Below are 18808 nucleotides of genomic sequence, written 5' to 3' on the forward strand. Positions count from 1 at the left end.
CTGATCAGAACCAGAACATGTGACTGAAGGAGGATAAGTGCTGACAGGTGGACCACTAAATAAATAAAAATAAATTAATAAAGTAAATATTACCAAAGCCTGATATGAACAGGGCTCAACCACTGGAGCTGTCTGTCTGTAATAACTGAAACGGGCGCTGAATTATATTTGATGCAGGTAGGAAGCATCCAGGCTCCTTTCCTCCTTCCTTCCTTCCTCCTTCCTTCCTTCCTGACTCTATTCAGACGTCACTGACCCAATATTCAGATGGAGCCTAGATTTACCTTTGGTTACACAGGTGTAGAAAAATCATGGCTGACACATCTGAATGAGATGACATAAAGGGAATTTAAAACACAATTATCTAGATATCTTCTAGATATTTACATCACATAAAACTATTTAGCATTTTACAAGCTACCAGAAACATTTCTGAGCTCCTCCCCCATCTCTGCCGTCTGGAGGAAGCTCATTATGGCCGCTTGTGTTCTGGATCTGGGTCCTTTGGTTCTGATCCAGAACGTAGATGGACCAGTAAATCTAGAACGTTGTTTTTTGGCTGAGCTGATGCTGAAACAGACCCAAAAGGAGCCGTCCACCTTGTTCGGGTCAGGATTCAGAGGAGCTGACTGACCGATGAACGCTGGAGGTCACGATGACCCGAAGAAAACAACAGAACCACAACATCTGCAAGAAGCAAAGATGAGACGCTGCGGTTTCTAAACTAAAGCTCTGGACAAACCGCCACATAACTTGTTGCTTTAGAACCACAAGAATAAATGAGTCCAACAGAGACATGGATGGATCTGTGGCGTGTTCGTTCATCCGGTGTTTCAGTTCCTCCTGGAGAAAAGGAACCAGACAGGAAGATGGATCCAGAACTCTGCGTCTTCAGAACATTATTAAACAGAAACCCAAACGTGACCAATGAGAAAAGATCTGAAACTGATTTTATTTTAAATCAATCAGGAAACAAAAACTTTCTGTTCAGTGCTCCAAAATGTCTGGCAAAAAAAAACCAGAATCTTTTATAGCAAAAAATATCTGATTTATGTACAGTTATAAATACAGAAAAATAGAGAGAAGTCTTTCATTCAATGATTATCACGCAGAAAAAATAGAATCTGTTTCTAATTATTTAATTTAACCTGCAGAACATTTATTAATGTGGAGAAATTAAGATTTTAAGACTTTCACGTTGTTCACCTCTTCCATCCTTAATCACAAATAAATACAACAGAGATTATTAATAAACTGCCTAAACACGGCAACAATATGAACACCTTAGCAACCAATGAAACGCCTGGAGTCAGCGTTTCCATGGTTACAGATGATGCTCTCAGGTGAACACCTTTGGACGGCTTCGAGTTACAACTTTAACATTTAAACTGGGATGATGGCTAAAAGTCTCTAAAATTCTCTAAAACGTTTGATTAAAATGCTAAAAGAATGAAGCATTTATCCATAAAACATCAGCGTTTTACTCCCGTTTCTATAATTCTGCAGTAGCAGGAGTCAGCAGAGGAACAACCAGGTTGAATATTTCATTTCTTTCATAGAAAATAATCTGAAACCGTCCATAAAATCGAGCAGAACCGACTGATCCGGTTTCATTCAGAGCTCCTCAGGAAGATCCAGTTCAAATGGCAGGAAGGTTGGAGGGGAAGTCCAGATCCCTGCAGCAGATACAGACTCCCAGAAGGTCAGAGGACCAGGAGACGCAGTCTGAGTCCCTCAGGCCTCCTCGATGGGGGGATTGTTGAAGCAGCCGCTGGGGATGGTCCTCAGGATCTCCTCCAGGTTGGCGATGTCTGCCAGCACCCTGTCGATGTCCAGGTTGATGGAGGTCAGCCGGCGGCGCTGCGCCTCCTCCTTCTCCTCCATGTCCTGCAGCCGAGGCCTCAGGCCGCCCTCCACCTCCCTCTCAGCGTCGGCCAGAGTCTCCTCCAGCCGCCTCAGCAGATCCTTATCCACGGCGTTGGGGTCGTCTGAGGACAGAAAGACGTCTGAGTGACGCAGACTGAGCTGCAGTGCTGCGGCCTGAGAAGCTCCTGCAGGCTGAGCGCATCACAAACTTCCTGTTCGCCCAGAAATGTGAGAACATGGGAGAGCAGACGTACTCAGGTTGGCCAGCATCTCGTTGACGGCCTGCAGCGTCTCCTGCACGGCGTCTCTGCTCTCTTTGGCATTGTTGAGCGCTGCAGTCGCTCCGTCAGCCGCCTGCAGGGAAAACATCCGCTCTGTTTGTCTCCAGCTCCTCATGGTGGACACGCCCTCTGCTACCAGAGCTTACCTCCTGAACAGCAGCGTCCAGCCTGTCCGCCGCTTCCAGCTCATCCTTCACATCTGCAGCCGTCTGCTCTGCCCTGCTCTTCAGGTCCTCAGCGTCCTTCTTCAGTCTGCTGGCGTCCTCCACCAGGCCAGCGTAAGGTGGCAGCGAGCCGACGGATTTCTGAGGGATGGAATCAGAACAGAATCAGGAAAATGTCTTCCACCCAAACAAAGATTCCTGAGCCGCATGGCTGCAGATCTCCTTCAGTCTGAGGAACACCAACCTGAGCATCGGGGTTCCTAACAGAGCTCACCCTGGATGCATGGAACAGTTTACATTCCAAGTATAACACGTTTATTTTCTGCTAATATTTATGTTTCAGCTTTAATAACTGAGCAAAAGACAAACTGTGTGAAAACAGGAGCTGCAGCGGCTTTGGGAGGAACTAACCCAGTGATGCTTCAGCTGTGCTCAGGATCTCTTTGGTAGGCGTTCACATTAGAATAAACCCCTTCCATAAATATTCACTGTTTGGTCATTAGCATGAGGTTAGCATTTTCATGAAGGCACACATTCAGTAAAGTTTGCACCTGCTGTTCTGCTTATTTTATACACTGGTCTGAAGATCAGCTTTGCACACGCTAAGTGGTTTGCAAGAGTTTTAATACGTGCAAACCTTTTGAAGATCAGACTCTTAGTGTTTAAAGGTCAAAGGGATGTTTAGTAAAAGCCAAAAATGTTTTTTTAACCAACAAGTGACCCATCTTAATGTAAAAAGTAGAATTTTTGTAGAAGTGAAATGTATTTGGCCTTCCCAGCCATGAACATGGCTGCTATTAAAGTGTAATTCCTGCTTTTACCTGCAGGCTGTCGGCCAGGCTGTCCAGTGTGTTGATGTTTCCCATCGCTTTGTTGAAATCTTTGGAGGCTGTTTCCAGAACAGACTGCGTCTCGCCGTTTTTACGACCGGCATCCTGGATGGTGGCGTTGATGCCGGGGAGACGTTGGATGGCTTCATTAGCCAGAAGCTTGCTGCCGCGGATCAGCTCATCAAACCCTGGGAAACAAGGAGGAAACGAGTTATTCCCCCCAGAGATGCTCCGTGGTTTCCCTCAGCTGTAAAGAACCAGCAGCCTGCTGCAGTCAGCGAGGTTCCACCTCCCTGACGCAGCTGCCTGGTTCCAGCGGTGAGCCTACAACCGCTCCACCGGCTCCAGGAGGAGGAGGAGTGATGAGGGAGCCGCTGGGCTTTGGGTTTTAGGCAGAAGCAAAGCCAGACTGGGCCGGACCCGGTCATACCAGAACATTACACACTTCAGTTTCCTCATGAACTTCAGTCACAGATCATTGCTACTGCTGCAGTTTCACCTGGACAGGGATTTAAAACTGATGATGGCTCATATGATGTTCCTGTATCTGAAACCTTTAGAATGTGAGACGTCCAACGCTTCATATCAATCCAGCCGAGTTTCACCACCAGACTTTGGCTGTTTGATGGAGATTTTAACGCAGCATGAATCTGACCTGATTACTGGTTTCTGACGGCTCTATGGCAGCTCAGACAGACCATCATTCCTGGTGAATGATCTATCAGAACCAATAAGTTTCAGTTCTGCTTTATGCAGATGATGAGGTTCTGTTTGAGTCTTAATGCTGTTCCCTGTGAGCACAGAGCGGTGCCACGCTGGGAGGAGCATTGGCTGCTCTACGTCTGAGTTCATGGTTCTCAGGGGGAGAACCATGAGAACCGCCTCTGGGTCTGGGATGATTCTTTGTCCCAAGGGGAGGACTTCCAGTTAAAGGAAGATGGAACGATGGATCAGAAATGATGGGAGAGTTGCTCCAGTCTGTGGAGGTGAAGCAGGAGCAGAGGGCGCCTCCTTAACGCCTCCCTATAAAAGTCTCCATGTGTCTGTCAGGGAGGAGACCCCCGGGCAGAACCAGAACCCAATGAAGGGGTTCTGGTCTGGGACCTCGCTGGGATCTCCCAGGAGGAGCTGTCACGTGTCTCCCTGGTGTTAAATGTGCAGAACTGAGACAGAGTCACTGCGTTGTGATTCCTTCATCGGTCCATAAACAATAAGTTATAAAAGTCAAAGAGTTTCCTAAATAAAACAAAATCTACGTCTAGATGTGTAAGAAAAGAAGCTAAAAATAAAATGTTCAAAGAACACATAACAGAAACTCAGCAAACTGCGACCCAAAGGCCTCGTGTGCTGATGGGCAGAACATGTTCTGGTTCTGGTTGCTATGGTGAAGTCAGTTCAGCTTCAGAGCCGTTTTACCTCCATCACTGTTTGATTTTTTTAAAGATGGAGAAAAGAAGATCGTAATCATTCTTTTTTAGGCTGATGACTAAATGTCTCAGAACGGTTCTGACAGAAACCAGCAGCCTCCTCTGTAGCTGTCAGTGAAGCTTCAGATCCTGAACGGTTCGTCACAATGTGCGCCACAGCGCCCCCTGGTGGCCGTTCCTAACACATGCAGCTGGTGCTGGTACCTCTCAGGGAGCTGAGGGTGTTGTCCAGGTCGTCGTTGTTGGTCCTGATGCTTTCCAGAGCCTTCTCCGTGTCAGATTTAGCGTCGTTGACTCTGTGCAGCAGCGTGTTGAACTCCTGCAGAAAAAGACCGAGCAGATCTGAGGAGGAGCTTCCAGACGGCGGGATGATGCTGGTCTGAGCCTGCATCCTCTTCATCATCAGTAACTAAACTCCTGACAGATGTTCATGTCTGTACCTGCTGGGCAGCTTTGCCTTCATCCAGCAGCTCTTCAGCGTCTGTCCGCTTGTTTTCTACATCATGCAGCAGGTTCTCCACGGGGTTCCTCTCCACCGCCTCCTTCAGTCCATCCAGCTTGGTGAGCATGGCGTCCACTTCTCCCTGAGCATCAGGAAACAACTCTGGCTTAGAGACCTTCAACAGCCGGTCCACAACCCAGATCCTGATCTCCTGCTGTTACCTGCATGGATGGGGGGAGGTTCTTCTCCAGCCTGGAGATGTCTATCAGCATGCTGTCGGCCATGTTGCTCTCCTGCTTGGCCTCCTCGCTCAGACCTCCTGCCCGCCTCTCCAGACTCTGCACATCTGCTGAGGTCTGATCGTAGCTGGAAGAAAAGGGCAGAGGATATTTTCTCCTCAGATCTCACAAAAAGACAAACCCAGGAACCTTCTGGTTGATCTGCATTTGTCTTTCCGTGCAGGAAGGAGTGAACGGTTCTGAAACTGACTGGACCTCGACCTAAATGCTGCTCTGGATGAGCTGGAAGTCCAAATCTGAGAACTTCTCCTCTGGCTGGAGGCGATTTATCGCTTTATGTGAACGTCTTCCTTCACTCTGCTCTTAAAAACTACCTGCTGGGGTTTAACTTTAACGGGATCATGACAACAAATGTAATTTTACTGAGGTTTTTATGGGGGGGGTAATATGGTGTTTTGTCCAGCTGGAGCCACTCACAGCGTCTGCAGATCTCCAATCAGCTCGTTGACTTTGTTCTCTCTGTTCATCAGAGTCCGGACCAGCGCCAGACTCTCCTCCGAGTCGCTCAGAGCCTCGTTGGCCGTCTGCTCCACAGAGGCGGCCGTCGCCTTGTGCCTGGAGGGGGGGGACAAAGACAGTCAGCAGTGATGGAGATGATGGAGGAGAACCAGTGGCCTCATGGAGCCAGAGGGAGGCAGATCTTACTCATCAGCCAGTCCTGTAGCCAGCTGCGCCAGTGAAGACAGACCGCCTGGACTCTGGGGATCATCGTGGAGAGGAAGCTCCTGGCAGAAAACCACAGGAAACATCTGAACATCTGAACGTGCTGCGGTTCTCACAGTGATGTCTGATCAGGTTCCTTCAGGTTCCTGCTCTCCGTGTCTCAGATCTACGGTGGATCAATGTCTCACCACTGACTGCAGTTTGGTTCTGGCCTCCTCCAGCTGCCGTCTCATCTCATCGATCAGCGTCTCCACCTCCTCGTCCTTCGACTTGAAGCTTTGCAGCTGTTTCCTGATGTGGTTGCTAATATCTGAGATGCTCTGGATGTCCTGTCCCTCTGTCAGCTGACTCCTGCTGATGGACGACAGACGACGCTGGAGGACCTTCTCCTTCTCTGTTAGACAGAAAAATCATGTTACCAATATGATGAATCGGTGTATTAGAGAGGTTAGTCTGCTAATTAGGGTCTAATTAGTGTCTAATTAGTGTCTAATTAGCTCAACAGTATATTACACAGAGTCTACTGTAACATCCCAGCAGCAAACAAAGCTGCTGCAGCTCCTCACTTTGGTTCATCTGACCACGTCTCTGTGGACCTGATTCCTGCCTACAGCCTCTGATCTGGACCAGACCGTGATAAAAACCGTCCAGGTCTGGACAGAAGAAGAAGATCAGCTCTGCAGGACTACAATCTCTGACTGGGACGTGTTTAAAGAAGACGCTGACTTAGAAAGCTTCACATCATCTGTGCTTTATCCACTTCTGCTCTGATGCTGTCCTCCTACAAAGACGATCAGAGTGTCTCCTGACCAGAACCATGGGTGGACAGCTCGGTCCCTGCTGAAGGCCCAGGATGCAGCGATCTGGAGACAGAGTGGCCTACAGCAGGACTAGAAGAGAACTTAAAGGTCCAGACGGCCCAGCAGAGGTACAAGCAGCACATGGAGGACTACTTGAAGCAACAATCCAGGTAACATGTGGAGAAACATCAGAAACATCTCAGACTACCAGCGCAGCGACCTTAAACAGCTTCTTTGACTCTCCAAGCTGCAGGGAGCCTGAACATCTCCCCCAGCCAGAGGAGAACCATCAGCCTCTCCTCCTGCAGCTCCACCAGGTGACCTCCTCCCTGAAGAAGGTCAACACCAACCAGGCTGCAGGTCCAGACTAGCAGGACATCTGGACATCTTCATCCTCTCCCTGCAGCTCTCCATGCTCCCTGTCTGAAGTCCTCCGTTATCGTTCCTGTCCCCCAGAAACCAACCATCTCCTGCCTCAGTGACCGTCGTCCCATCACCTTTCCAAAGTGTTGGGAATAAAAGTTTCAGATTTTATTAAAGGGTCACCTGTGAGCTCCTCTGCGTTCTGCTCCAGGTTGTTGACCAGCTCCTCCATCGCGCTCACAGCCGCCTCCATCTCTGCCTGGTTCACCAGAACTGCACCCGATCCAGAGAGACGCGCCTCCAGCTGCTTCACTTTGGCAGCGTAAGCCTCCATCTGGTGCAGAGGAGGAGACGTTAGGCCCAGAACCTCTGTCAGAACCAGAACCTCTGAGGCCCAGTTATCTGTCAGAACCAGAACCTCTGAGGCCCAGAACCTCTGTCAGAACCAGAACCTCTGAGGCCCAGTTCATCTGCCAGAACCAGAACCTCTGAGGCGTTTGGATAATAACTGATTATCATTTTAAATTAAGTAAGTCAGACTTTGTTAATGACAAAGTTTAAAGTGACACAACATAAACGCACAACGAGTCATCAGGTAAGAATCCAAAATATTACCGTCAGTTATAACAATTAAACTGCTGCTTTATATCATATTTATACAACTATATTCTATCGTCCTGCCGTATTACTGTATTAAATATAAAATGGAAGCTTTTTTCTCCAAATGCAGATGATTAGATTGGTTTTAAAGTTGATAACCTTTCATATAAATAATGAAATCAATTCATGATTTATGTTTCAAACTGAAACTGATGAACATTTTTACTCCAATATGTTTTTCCCAGTGATAAAATAAAAGATTTAGAAGCTTTGTTTTTAAATAGCTACATGAATTTTTATTTTATTTTATGGTTGTTGAGGCTTCTCTGGCTGAAGTAACTCAGATGATACTTTAGTCCAGGTTCTGAGTTTGCCGAGGCAAACAGAACCAGCTCCTGCTTTTTGTCGTTTGTTTGCTGTGACACGTTCTGAATTATAATTTCTGTCATTCACAAGGGTTCATATTTACAGAACATATGTTCAGACAAAGACGTCGTTCTTCTGAGTGATCCTGTGAGAACCCTGAATAATAAGCTTCTTTATTACCGTTCTAAAACACTGACCATCTCATTAGCGCAGAACAACAGCAAAAAGCCAGAGAAACTCTGAAAGCAGAAGGTGTCAGTGCTTCAGGTTAAAGTTAATCTGGACTCTGCCTTTGGTTTTAACAGGGGAGCAAATCATTTTCTTTAATAATAAAACTAAACCTTGATTTGTTTCTATAGATAGAAAACATTGGTTTTAAATAATGTCAGGTTTGGACTAATCCAGCACCAGTATTTACAGGAGCTACCTTGGTTTTGACGGGGCTGAAACAGGCGGGGCAGTTGGGTCGATCACACCTCAGACCCTGGTGGCCCGGCCGGCACCGGCACTGACCGCCGTCGTCACACTGATCCGACTCTGAGCCCTGAAGGTCACAGTTACAGGCTGCAGAGGAAAACAGCGCTCAGGTTAGAGACTGTTGGTTCTGGAGCAGGCGGACATTAGAACTCTGGACTAAGCTCGGTCCTCACGTTTGCAGGCATCGGTGGGTCGGTCGTGGTAGAACCCTCTCAGGCAGTTCTCACAGAAGCGGCCGGTCGTGTTGTTCAGACACCTCAGACATTCTCCACTGGAGCGATCGCAGCTTCCTGCCTGGCTGACGTCTATATGCCCGTTGCAGCTGCAGGGCCTGCAGGGTCGAACCACGCCCTGAAGACCTACAGGGTCGCCATGGAAACCCCCCCGACAGGTTTCGCAGTAAAACCCTGAGGAGACACACCAGGCGTTACTGATATTTCACTCTGATAAGCCAAAATGGTTTTAATGGCCTTAAAAGTCCAGTTGATGTTAGTTCTGGGCTCACCAATGGTTCCTGGTGGACAGCGGTGACATTGAGGCTCCAGAGCTCCGGCAGCCAGAGAGCAGGATGTCCTCTCTGGACAGGGGCACCTCACACAGTCCCCCTGCTGGTCTTTGTAAAATCCCTCTGAGCAGCTGTGCCCGCCGGGCGTCTCGTCGGCAGAGTAACAGTCTCCGGTGTGCGGGTCGCAGCTGCCGCCCCTGCAGCTGCAGGGCTCACAGGCGCTGAAGGGTCCGGCTGACGGGACGCTGCGCCTGAAGCCAGCCGAGCAGTGCTCACAGAAGTCCCCCTCGTGTCCTGGAGGACATCTGCAGGTCTGCACCCAGCTGGCCGCGGGGCCCTCGCCACGCTGCGCAGACACCAGGTTCACGTTGTCAAGGTAACCACGTCCTGAAAGAATGATGAGACGGTTCAAAGATCTCCAAAGACCACAGCAATCAGAAACTCAGTTACTTTGTGTGGACAGCCTGTAATGTTGCTTAAAGGAATAGAGTTTTACGATTTGAAATCAGTTCTAATTACATAACACTGAAGATTAAACATAAACAGAGGTGTCATCAGCATATAGCTTCATCCTGGATTCTTTCCATGTCCCAACTCATTCAAATAGATAAACAGCTTTAGATGAAGGTTGGACATAAATGTGTTTTAATCCAAATATCACGCCGGGATGCACTTATATGTTTATATCCTTTTTCAAATCCTGGAGGTATCATTATAACAGTCTAAAACAAATTAACTACAAGTGAGCCATCTGTATTATCAAACTGAATAATTTAGGTCCTGCTGCTGATTTGCATGAAATTACATTGAAATAATAAAAAAAAAAGGAGGTTGGGAAGGATCTCACCATTTTCCCCAAATGTGGCCCGGATCTTTATGGCCGTGAGGTTCTGGAGAAGCTTCTGGAACTGGAATGATGAAAGCTGAGGCCTCCACTTACTGAGCTGCTCGTCCAGCCTGTTTGGATCAAAAAGGAGAACTCCAGCTGTAGAAACAATGTTTGGTGCCAAAGTTCCTGAGCTCAGCCTGTCCTCATTAAAGAGCCCATGTAATGGGTCCAGCTCTGGCAGCTTAAGTTCAGCTCTTCTTGTTTTTATTGAGATATCCGTCACTTATTGTAGCACAAAGCTCCCTTTAAACTTTAGTCAGGCTTTATAATATCCTCATGGAGCAAACAGGAAGTTTCCATCCAGCCAGTTAAAGTAAACAATGTTTCCACATGTTCCAGCAGGTTATGGTCTCAGGAATGTTTGCTCTTCTGTAAAAGATCTGGATGAGAATTAATCCCTGAGCTCAAGTCAGGCACCAGGAAACCAATGAGGCGCTAAACACCGCGGTCTGAAGGTGCGTGTGGGCGGGGCTTCTAGGAGTGATGTCACACACCCTCACAGATGAAGTCTGAACAGCTTTCTGACCTGAAGGTGTAGAGGATCTTCTTCCCACAGGGGACGATGGACCTCAGGTCCCCCAGCGAGGCAGCCACTCTCAGACCGGCGCCCTCCAGGATCACATCGTTGGTGGAGGGGTGTCGAACGCCGCGGTCCAAACGCAGCGAGAAGGAGAAGTTCTGTCCATAACTCAGCCGTTTGTTCCCCAGGTAAGAGTCTGTGGGACAGGAGAGCAGACACCTGCTCAGAGGAGAGGAGGAGGAAAAATCCATCGACGACGAAGAGGCGGAGCTTGTCTCACCTGGTGCATACAGGTAAGCCGGCAGGCTTTGCTTGGAGATCACCTCCAGGTCCTGATGTGTTGGTGACCAGCGGAAGAGAACATCCTGAGGAGTCACTCCATGCACCGTTGCTGCCGTCCATCCGTCCGGACCTGAAACAGAGCAGCCGCTTTCACCGTGGAACAGAACCGCCTGGTTAACCCGTGAAGGGTGGTGCTCCTGTGTGGGAGGGTGTGACCTTACCTGTGCTGAAGGTGGACGAGATGTTGTAGACGGAGTAGCCAGGCTGTGCAGAACACTGCTCACTGTGTCCGTAGCAGAAACACGGCCCTGCCAAACTCCCAGAATCCTCTCTTTCCTGACGTCTGGAAGCAGCAAGCAGGATGTTTGACGTTAAACCGAAAAATAAACTCCTGCAAGAGAAACTCTGATCTGGACGAGTTTTAAAAGTCTGAGATAAATGTGTTGGTAACACTTTATTTGAAGGGGTGTGCACAAGACTGTTTATGACCTAAATTTAACCTTGTCTGTGTTAATGTCAAGTTGTCATAACAAAGACATTTTAAACAATGTCAACTTTGCTTTAATAGTGTCATAATTTACCCAATGACAATTAATGACAACAGTCCTAAACATTCATAAAGAGTCCTTTATGTTAATAACAGGTGTTATGTCATGTTTATGACACTGTAATGTCAGTTTTATGTACACCCCTTCAAATAAAGTGTAACCAATGTGTTTAAACCTGGAGAAAAGCTGCGCTCTCAAGCATCGACTGAAACTCAGAGAATGAATCAAATACATGAGATTTACTTCAAAGTTCAGTGGGTTCTGCTTAGAAAACCAAAACCTGCCTTTTCTTCTGATTAATGTGTTAACAACAAAAGTTCACAAAGTGAGACTATTTATCTGTATCACAAGGAACTTCTGATTCTACAATAAAAGAAAAGATTTACAGCAGAGAAGGAATTAAATGTTTTAGTATGTGTTTTTTAACAGCTGCTTTGTTTGATGCATTTGCTGCTACAGCTGTTCGGGTTATTTGAATTTTATTTAATCCTATTTTATTTTATCTTATTTTATTCATTTATTTTTGCGATATTGACAACACCACCCCCTGCTGGAGAACAAAGCAGTGTCAGTAATTATCCTGGTCTATTTCATAGTTATTATAATTAAACAAAGACCAACAAACTCAGATAAAACTACATTTTATAACAAACTTCTGTTAATGTTTTTGCAGGTACAGGTATTCAGATAGTGGTGAATTTAAGTTTTTAATCATAGAAAAATGAAATGTAGTTCTGTGAAGGTCTAAAATGTGTAAAAATGTTCATTGAAGCAGTTTTTATTTCAGACAGGGAAAACTTGATAAAACCAAAAACATAAAAGGAAGAAGAATGAGCTTAATTCCAGGAGAGAAATAATTCTTTAAAACGGAATCACTTAAAAACCACTGAAGTTTTCTCACCTTCGTCTGCTGCCGTCCGGCCCGATCGGACCGTCGGGGCAGAACTCACATTTGTCTCCGCTGACTCCTTCCCTGCAGCTGCAGCGCCCCCTGCTGTCACAGGTGTCAGCGACAGAACCTGCAGAGACCAAAGAGTCAGGCTGGTTGCCAGATGTGACGACGTCACGTGGACAGGTGCGTTCTCACCTGTGAGGTTGCAGCTGCAGGGCGTGCAGCTCAGCGCCGCCCCCTGCAGGTAGAAGCCGTCCTTGCAGCGCTCGCAGTGTCGGCCCTCGGTGTTCCCCTGGCAGTCCAGGCAGCGCAGGCCCCTGGCGTCCCGCAGGCAGTACCGGGCCCTGCCGTTACACTCACATCGGAGCTTTGCTGCAGGGAAACAAGACGCAGGAGGTTCAGGAGAGCCAGATGTTCTGTGGGCTCTTCTTTTAGATAATTACAAGGTTAGACCGACGTGACGAACACATTTCAGCTTCACTTTGCAGTTCAAAAACACTTTCATTCCTTTCTGATAAACTTTGCAGCTTTAACTGTTTTTCTTCTGCAGGAATTCAGGCTAGCTTTGATATTTTTACAGCGCCATGTTGCCCAGATTTAGCAGATTTTTGTGTTTTAATGCTAAAACTCTGCCTGCTGCTTAATTTGCTCCTTTTCCTGCACAGCAGAGAACATTTGCCCTTTTCTAAAAGATGAAACAGATTTTTAGCCTAATTTTTACTTTGTACCCCACAAACCTTTAATACTTAATCCTCACTTGACACTTTATCCATTTTCCTTCTTCTTTTAAGTCGATTTGAAATCTGTTTAAAGCTGTGAATCAGTTTCTTCTTGAACTGCAGCTTTAGATTATTTCAGCCGTCAGATTCTGCTGCCTGTAGCACGTTTTCCTCCCGCTCCCTGACCCTGAAACCTGCTGTGACGTCATGATGGATGTTTATAGAGGAAGAAGCTTGGTGGTTCAGTGGTTAGTGGAGCAGGAATCAGAGCCGTGCAGATGAACGCCAGCGGTCCACGGAGCTCATGGACCAGCCAGCGCCTGGTCTGAGGAAACATCTCAGAGCTCAGGGAACGTCTGCAGACCTGCCAGGATGTGTTTCTGCAGGCCGCTGCTTGTTGCTGCTGCTAAAGCTCGACCTCAGATGAACTGGGACATAAACAGCATTTAGTGGTGAACCAGAGGATTGGAGGACATGGTTAATGCTGCAGAAACATCCTGGCTTCATGTTTCTATGTTCTGCAGATTAGACGGAGCAGGAACAGCTGACTGACACGACGCTGCAGGGGCGGGACCAGTTCTGCATGGAAGCAGCTCAAAAGATGCTGCTTTGTATTTCAGCATTTACCTCCATGGTCAGAACCATCTGAGTCTGAAACATACATGCTGTCTGGACCCCGGCCCGGCCCAGATGTCAGAACCTTCAGTTTTAGAAGTTCTCAGGATGATGAGATGCTGAATGATAGGTTAGAAGAACCGGCCCTGTTTGGGTAAAGCTGACTAAATGAAACTAGTTTTACCTCGTTACCTGAAGGAAACAGAGAGCATGATGTGAAACTGAGCAGAGATATTTGACATTATGTGCAGAAAGGAGCTCATCAGAGGCTGATGGAGGATTTTCAGCTTTAATCTGATGTTTAATCTAGAAAAACAGCTTTTTCTAAATTAAGCAAATCTAAATCTGTTGATTTTGCATCACAAGCAGCTCAGCTTCATCATCAATTTATGAGTCTTGATCTCAAAACCGTGCAAAGGAAGAACCGTAATAAAGCAGAACCTTCTTCTGGATTCAAGCACCAGGATTATAAAACCAGCAGATTAGGATTTCTGACCCGGTTAAATCTGCTTCATGTTTCCTCTTAAAGAGACACAGACGAGTTTTTATCAGAGATTAAAGTTCTGAGGAGCCTCCATAAACCAACCAGTACTCCAGATCTTAGAGAAGAACCAGCGGGAAACCCGGGAACCTCTGGATCCAGATGAAAAGAACCAAAGACTCAGAACCGTTTTTATTTTCTGGTTTTCAGGTCTAAGCTCAGCCTGGAAAATAAAACCAGGTCTAAGTCTGAGACTCTGAGTCAGATTCTAAGGCGTGTCCGTCTGAGGAGCGTCTGTGACGGCTCAGCCCGTGATTCAGCCGACCCAAACGGGTCAGAGCACACCGGCTGACTCACCCACTGATAACCGTCCCCCCAGGAGATGAGCTCAGGTGTTGTGTCTGAAACGGGGCGGCACCCAGAACCCAGGGAAGGTTTCGTAACCCGGTGCTGAGGCACGTCTCTGTTTTTACCTGCCGCAGGGCAGAACTGATGAGAACCACGCCCAGTGCATCAGAACCTTTCCACCCCCTCTTTGCTCTGCATGTGGACCGGCCCGCCTCCAGACTGGACCGTGGTCCACAGAACCCTTCCTCCTGAACCGGGTCAGGGATGATGAGTTCTGAATCATTTTCTCATCTTTTCAGACTAGCAATCATTTTTCTTTCAGGTGAAACTCTTCTTGTTTTTTTTGGTACCAGAACCGTCGAGCTTTCAGGCCCACAGAGCGGCGCTTCCTCTGCTTATTATTTCCTTCAGTCGTGTGTCGGCACATCCATCTAAATACTTCTCTGCTACGTCTTCAGACCGCAGCAGCTCCACCTGACCCTGAGGGGAGGGTGGGAGTGGGGGGGGGTGTGTGTGTGGGGGGGGGGGCCTCACCCATGGGTGTCTCCCTGCAGCCTGCAGCAGCACGGTGGTCTGAAGACATGAGCGCTGGTTGCAGACGAGACAAAATGCTGCTTAAAAATGCAGCATTTTTATTCTAGATTCTGATTTTAATGTTTTCACTCCAGACAGAAATCTGAGCTGGTTCTGTTCTGCTGGTTCTGCTGGTTCTGTTGGTTCTGTTGGTTCTGCTTCCATGCTGAGTTTCCTTGCTGTGGTTTTAATTAAAGCTCTTGTTGCGTGCAGACAGGTTAGAATGGGGAAATCACAGCCTTGAAGCTACAAACAACACCTTTCAGCTGCTTCACGTTTTTATTTGAACCCTCAGAATAAAAACAGGAGCTGCAGTCAATTGGACCAACAGAACCTTTTAGATCTCTCTGCTTGTACCCATCAGGCAGAAGATTATGACTGTCTAGGCGACGGAGTCAGAACATCTGTAAAGCTGCTGCTGTGTTCCAGTCTGCAGAGATCAGCATCTAATAAATGAAGGAGACACCAAACATCATCAGTGGGATGTTCTGACCCACATGGGACCTTCTAGGACCTTCTAGGACCTGCTGCTACCATCTTGGTGCCAGATACCCTCTAGACTCTGATTGGTCCAAGATCGTTATTGATCCATCGCTTTGGATCAGAAGCTCTGCCGCGGAGAACCAAGGATCAGAACTGAACATCAAGGCTCCTGGTCCTCAGTGGGTCACATTCCTCCCACTCTGAGAAACTCAGACCAGCGCTGTGCAGATGTTCTCTGCTCAGTCTCAGCTCTAATCCTGGATCTTCTCTGACAGAACAATGAACCCGTCTCATAAGTCGGTCCAGTCTAGAAACAGCAACTAGACCTCAGCAGGTCTTGTTCCAACAGAACCTACAAACGGTGCTCTCTGCTCCATGAGCCTCTCAGCAGACTTCCTCTGCAGCTTTGTAGATAAATAAAAGCAAAAGTCAAATTTGACTCCACAGTTTCCTGACTGGAAGGTTTCTTCTGGTTCTGGGTTCTTCAGGCAACCAAATTGTTCCCTAAATCTATCAAAGCTGTTGGCAGCAGGAATCTGTGGGAAACTCTCCTCTGCTCTGTCCGTCATGCTGGGATCCAACAATCAGCTCATTCAGAGCAAACCTGGATCAAAAGTTCTCATCAGAGGAGAAAGTTGCTGCTGTTTACAAAGGTTCTGTAAAATGAAGCTTTCCCTCAGCAGAGGAGACAGCAGAACCAGAGCAGCAGAGGTCCGGTTATACTTACAGTAGAACGTGTAGGTGGTGTGGACCGAGCAGACGGCAGCCAGAACCAGGCAGAGGGAAATCCAGCCGCTCCTCATGTTGTGTGAATCCTGGAATCAGCTGTGAAGAGAAACTGGCCCAGCCTCTCTGAGCCGGGCTTTTTAAGCGCTCTCCTGCGCTGCAGCAGGTCTGAGCACGCTGCACATTCTGCCTTCCCTTACTCACGTGTGATTCACTGTCACAGTCAGAGGAAATGACGGCTGCTGGGCTTTACCATGGCTCCTCCATCACATCTATGTTCTCCACACAGAGACGCCTCACAACAGAAGGTCACATCCCGTTTCTCTGGAGAATAGCGTCTCTGTTCAGACGGAGCTGAAGGTCCAGATGTCTGATGGAAACGGGTTTCTGTGCAGCTCTGCAGGAAGTTCAGATAAAAACTGCAGGGAGGCTCCAACAAATCTCCATAAAAACATGATCAGAGCCTGTGGAGCTTTTTCTGTCCTGGGTTTTAACTCTGAAGTCTGCAAAACGTGAAGGATCACTGGAGGAGGAGGGCTGAGGTGGAAACTGGCTGCAGGACCAGGAAGAACCCAGCAAGAACTCATAAACAGACAAAAACCACGAAACCAACAACAAACTGTGGCATAAAAATCACAAAATACAAGATAAAGAACTAAAAGGGGAACATGGAGCCCAGGAAGACAGCCGAGGGAAGCAAAGACGAGCAGAAACTGAGATTAATGAACATAAACGTTGCTGTAGAAGGAAAAAGGCCATAATCTTCAGCCCCCAGTTCTGCTTCAGCCTAGCCCACCTCAGTTCCAGTTCTGCTTAGGTTCTGACCCGGTTCAGCCCAACGGACCGCCTGTGTTTTTCCCACACAGGTTAAAACAAACAGTTGAACTTTTTCCTCCCTGCAGCGCTTCGTGTTTTCATGCGTCCTGAAGGTATGATAACAGGCCGACACGCCCTGACGACACACACACACACACACACACACACACACACACACACACACACACACACACACACCCTGACGACACACACACACACACACACACACATACACACACACACACACACACACACACACACACACACACACACACACACACACACAAACACACACACACACACACACACACACACACACAAACACACACACACACACACACACACACACACACGCGTCACGCCTGATTTGTTCCTGTCACCATGCCAGCGCCACACCTGAACACACTCACACCTCATCAGCTGCTGACTGGATTTCTTCGGTTTACCAGCCTGGAGTCTTTGATGGACTCTCACCAAACGGGTCCGACTCTTTGAACTTTTCTGCTTTTTGCCCAGTCAGGTTTATTTGTGGCACATTTCAGCAGCAAGGCGGATTAAAAAGCTGTTAAAGAATTGACCAGGGTGAATAATGTGATGTTTATGTTGTAGACTTAAAAAAACTCTTGAAACTGAAAATATATTTTACCATCCATCCATTTTCTGACCCATTTAATCCTTCATGGGGGGGGGGGGGTTCCTGCTTATCTCCAGCGTTCACTGGGTGAGAGGCGGGGTTCACCCTGGACAGGTCTCCAGTCTGTCTCAGGGACACACAGAGACACACAACCATTCACATCTAAGTATAATTTAGAGAAGCCAATTCTGGGTTGGATTTGAACCCAGAACTTTCTTGTAGCAAGGCAACAGTGCTACCCACTGTACAGTAAAAATTGTACCATATTTGATCTAAAAGGCAGAGGGATGTTTACAGCTTCAGTTCTGGACTCTCATACACAACAACGCGATGCGGCAGATTTCCAGACGGCAGAGAGCCCTGTTTTTATTCGTCACCCAGACATTAGGTAGGACCCATTGTGTCCACCCATTCAGGGCATGCCCAGTATGATATCAGTGTTTGGTGGAGAAGATCATATAATGCAGACGTGTCCTAGTTGAAGCATCTTCCCCTAATCAGTCATTCTGTCCAATCTAAGTATGTCAGACTCTGTGCCTCCAGAGTCAGTTTACCTATAAATTCCATGGTAACGGACTTTGCACTCCAGTCTCTGTAATCTCATAATGCCTAACAGTGCTTTACATCATGAAAACACGAAAACATCAACAGAACGTTTTGCACAGTATGTTGGTTAGTCACGGCTGGGTTTGTGTGTTTTGGGTTAGAATCCTTCTTCTTTCACCATTTCTCACTCTCTGCACTTTGTTAATTCTCTGTCTTTCTTTATCTTATTCCTCTGCTTCTTTCTTGTTGATCAGACAACCACAAGCACTATTTATAGTAGGTCTGTTTATACCTATATCTATAGGTATAAACAGACCTACTAACACCAATGGTGGATCTAAGGTTGGTGACATAGAATGTGCATGGATCTAGAACCAGAGAGAAAAAGTTGGAGATCTTTTACCAGCTTGATTTATATATGCATAAAGGTTTATTAGATTTTATGTGGGGACTATTTCATGTTAAATGGACACTGAAACTGAAAGGTAGAAGATGAAAAAACAGGAGGGAAAGATGAGACAAAATGTCAAACAGGAGAAAATGTGAAAGAGAAAGAGGAGAGGAAAGGGAGAGAGCAATATAACATCCTCTGAGTCTGCTTCTACTCCTGCAAAGAGAGATATAAAGAACAGCAGAACCATCTGATAAAGTGT

At 47.1% G+C, this 18808-nt stretch overlaps 1 protein-coding gene across 1 annotated transcript; it reads right to left on the reverse strand.

Moving 5' to 3' along the window:
• Nucleotides 1-932: 932 nt before the first annotated feature.
• Nucleotides 933-16409, reverse strand: lamc2 (laminin, gamma 2). Its single transcript, XM_036133531.1, has 21 exons — nt 16161-16409; nt 12410-12586; nt 12224-12341; nt 10996-11117; nt 10773-10904; nt 10499-10688; nt 9931-10040; nt 9084-9470; nt 8752-8985; nt 8529-8665; nt 7319-7469; nt 6161-6366; nt 5955-6034; nt 5727-5864; nt 5232-5376; nt 5009-5152; nt 4773-4887; nt 3133-3329; nt 2294-2452; nt 2121-2220; nt 933-1988 (listed from the first exon to the last, which is right to left on the reverse strand). The coding sequence occupies exons 1-21, from the start codon at nt 16234-16236 to the stop codon at nt 1735-1737; spliced, it is 3372 nt and encodes a 1123-aa protein (XP_035989424.1). The 5' UTR covers nt 16237-16409; the 3' UTR covers nt 933-1734.
• Nucleotides 16410-18808: the final 2399 nt, after the last annotated feature.

Source organism: Fundulus heteroclitus, unplaced genomic scaffold (assembly GCF_011125445.2).
Source record: "Fundulus heteroclitus isolate FHET01 unplaced genomic scaffold, MU-UCD_Fhet_4.1 scaffold_63, whole genome shotgun sequence".
NCBI classification, from domain to species: Eukaryota; Metazoa; Chordata; class Actinopteri; order Cyprinodontiformes; family Fundulidae; genus Fundulus; species Fundulus heteroclitus.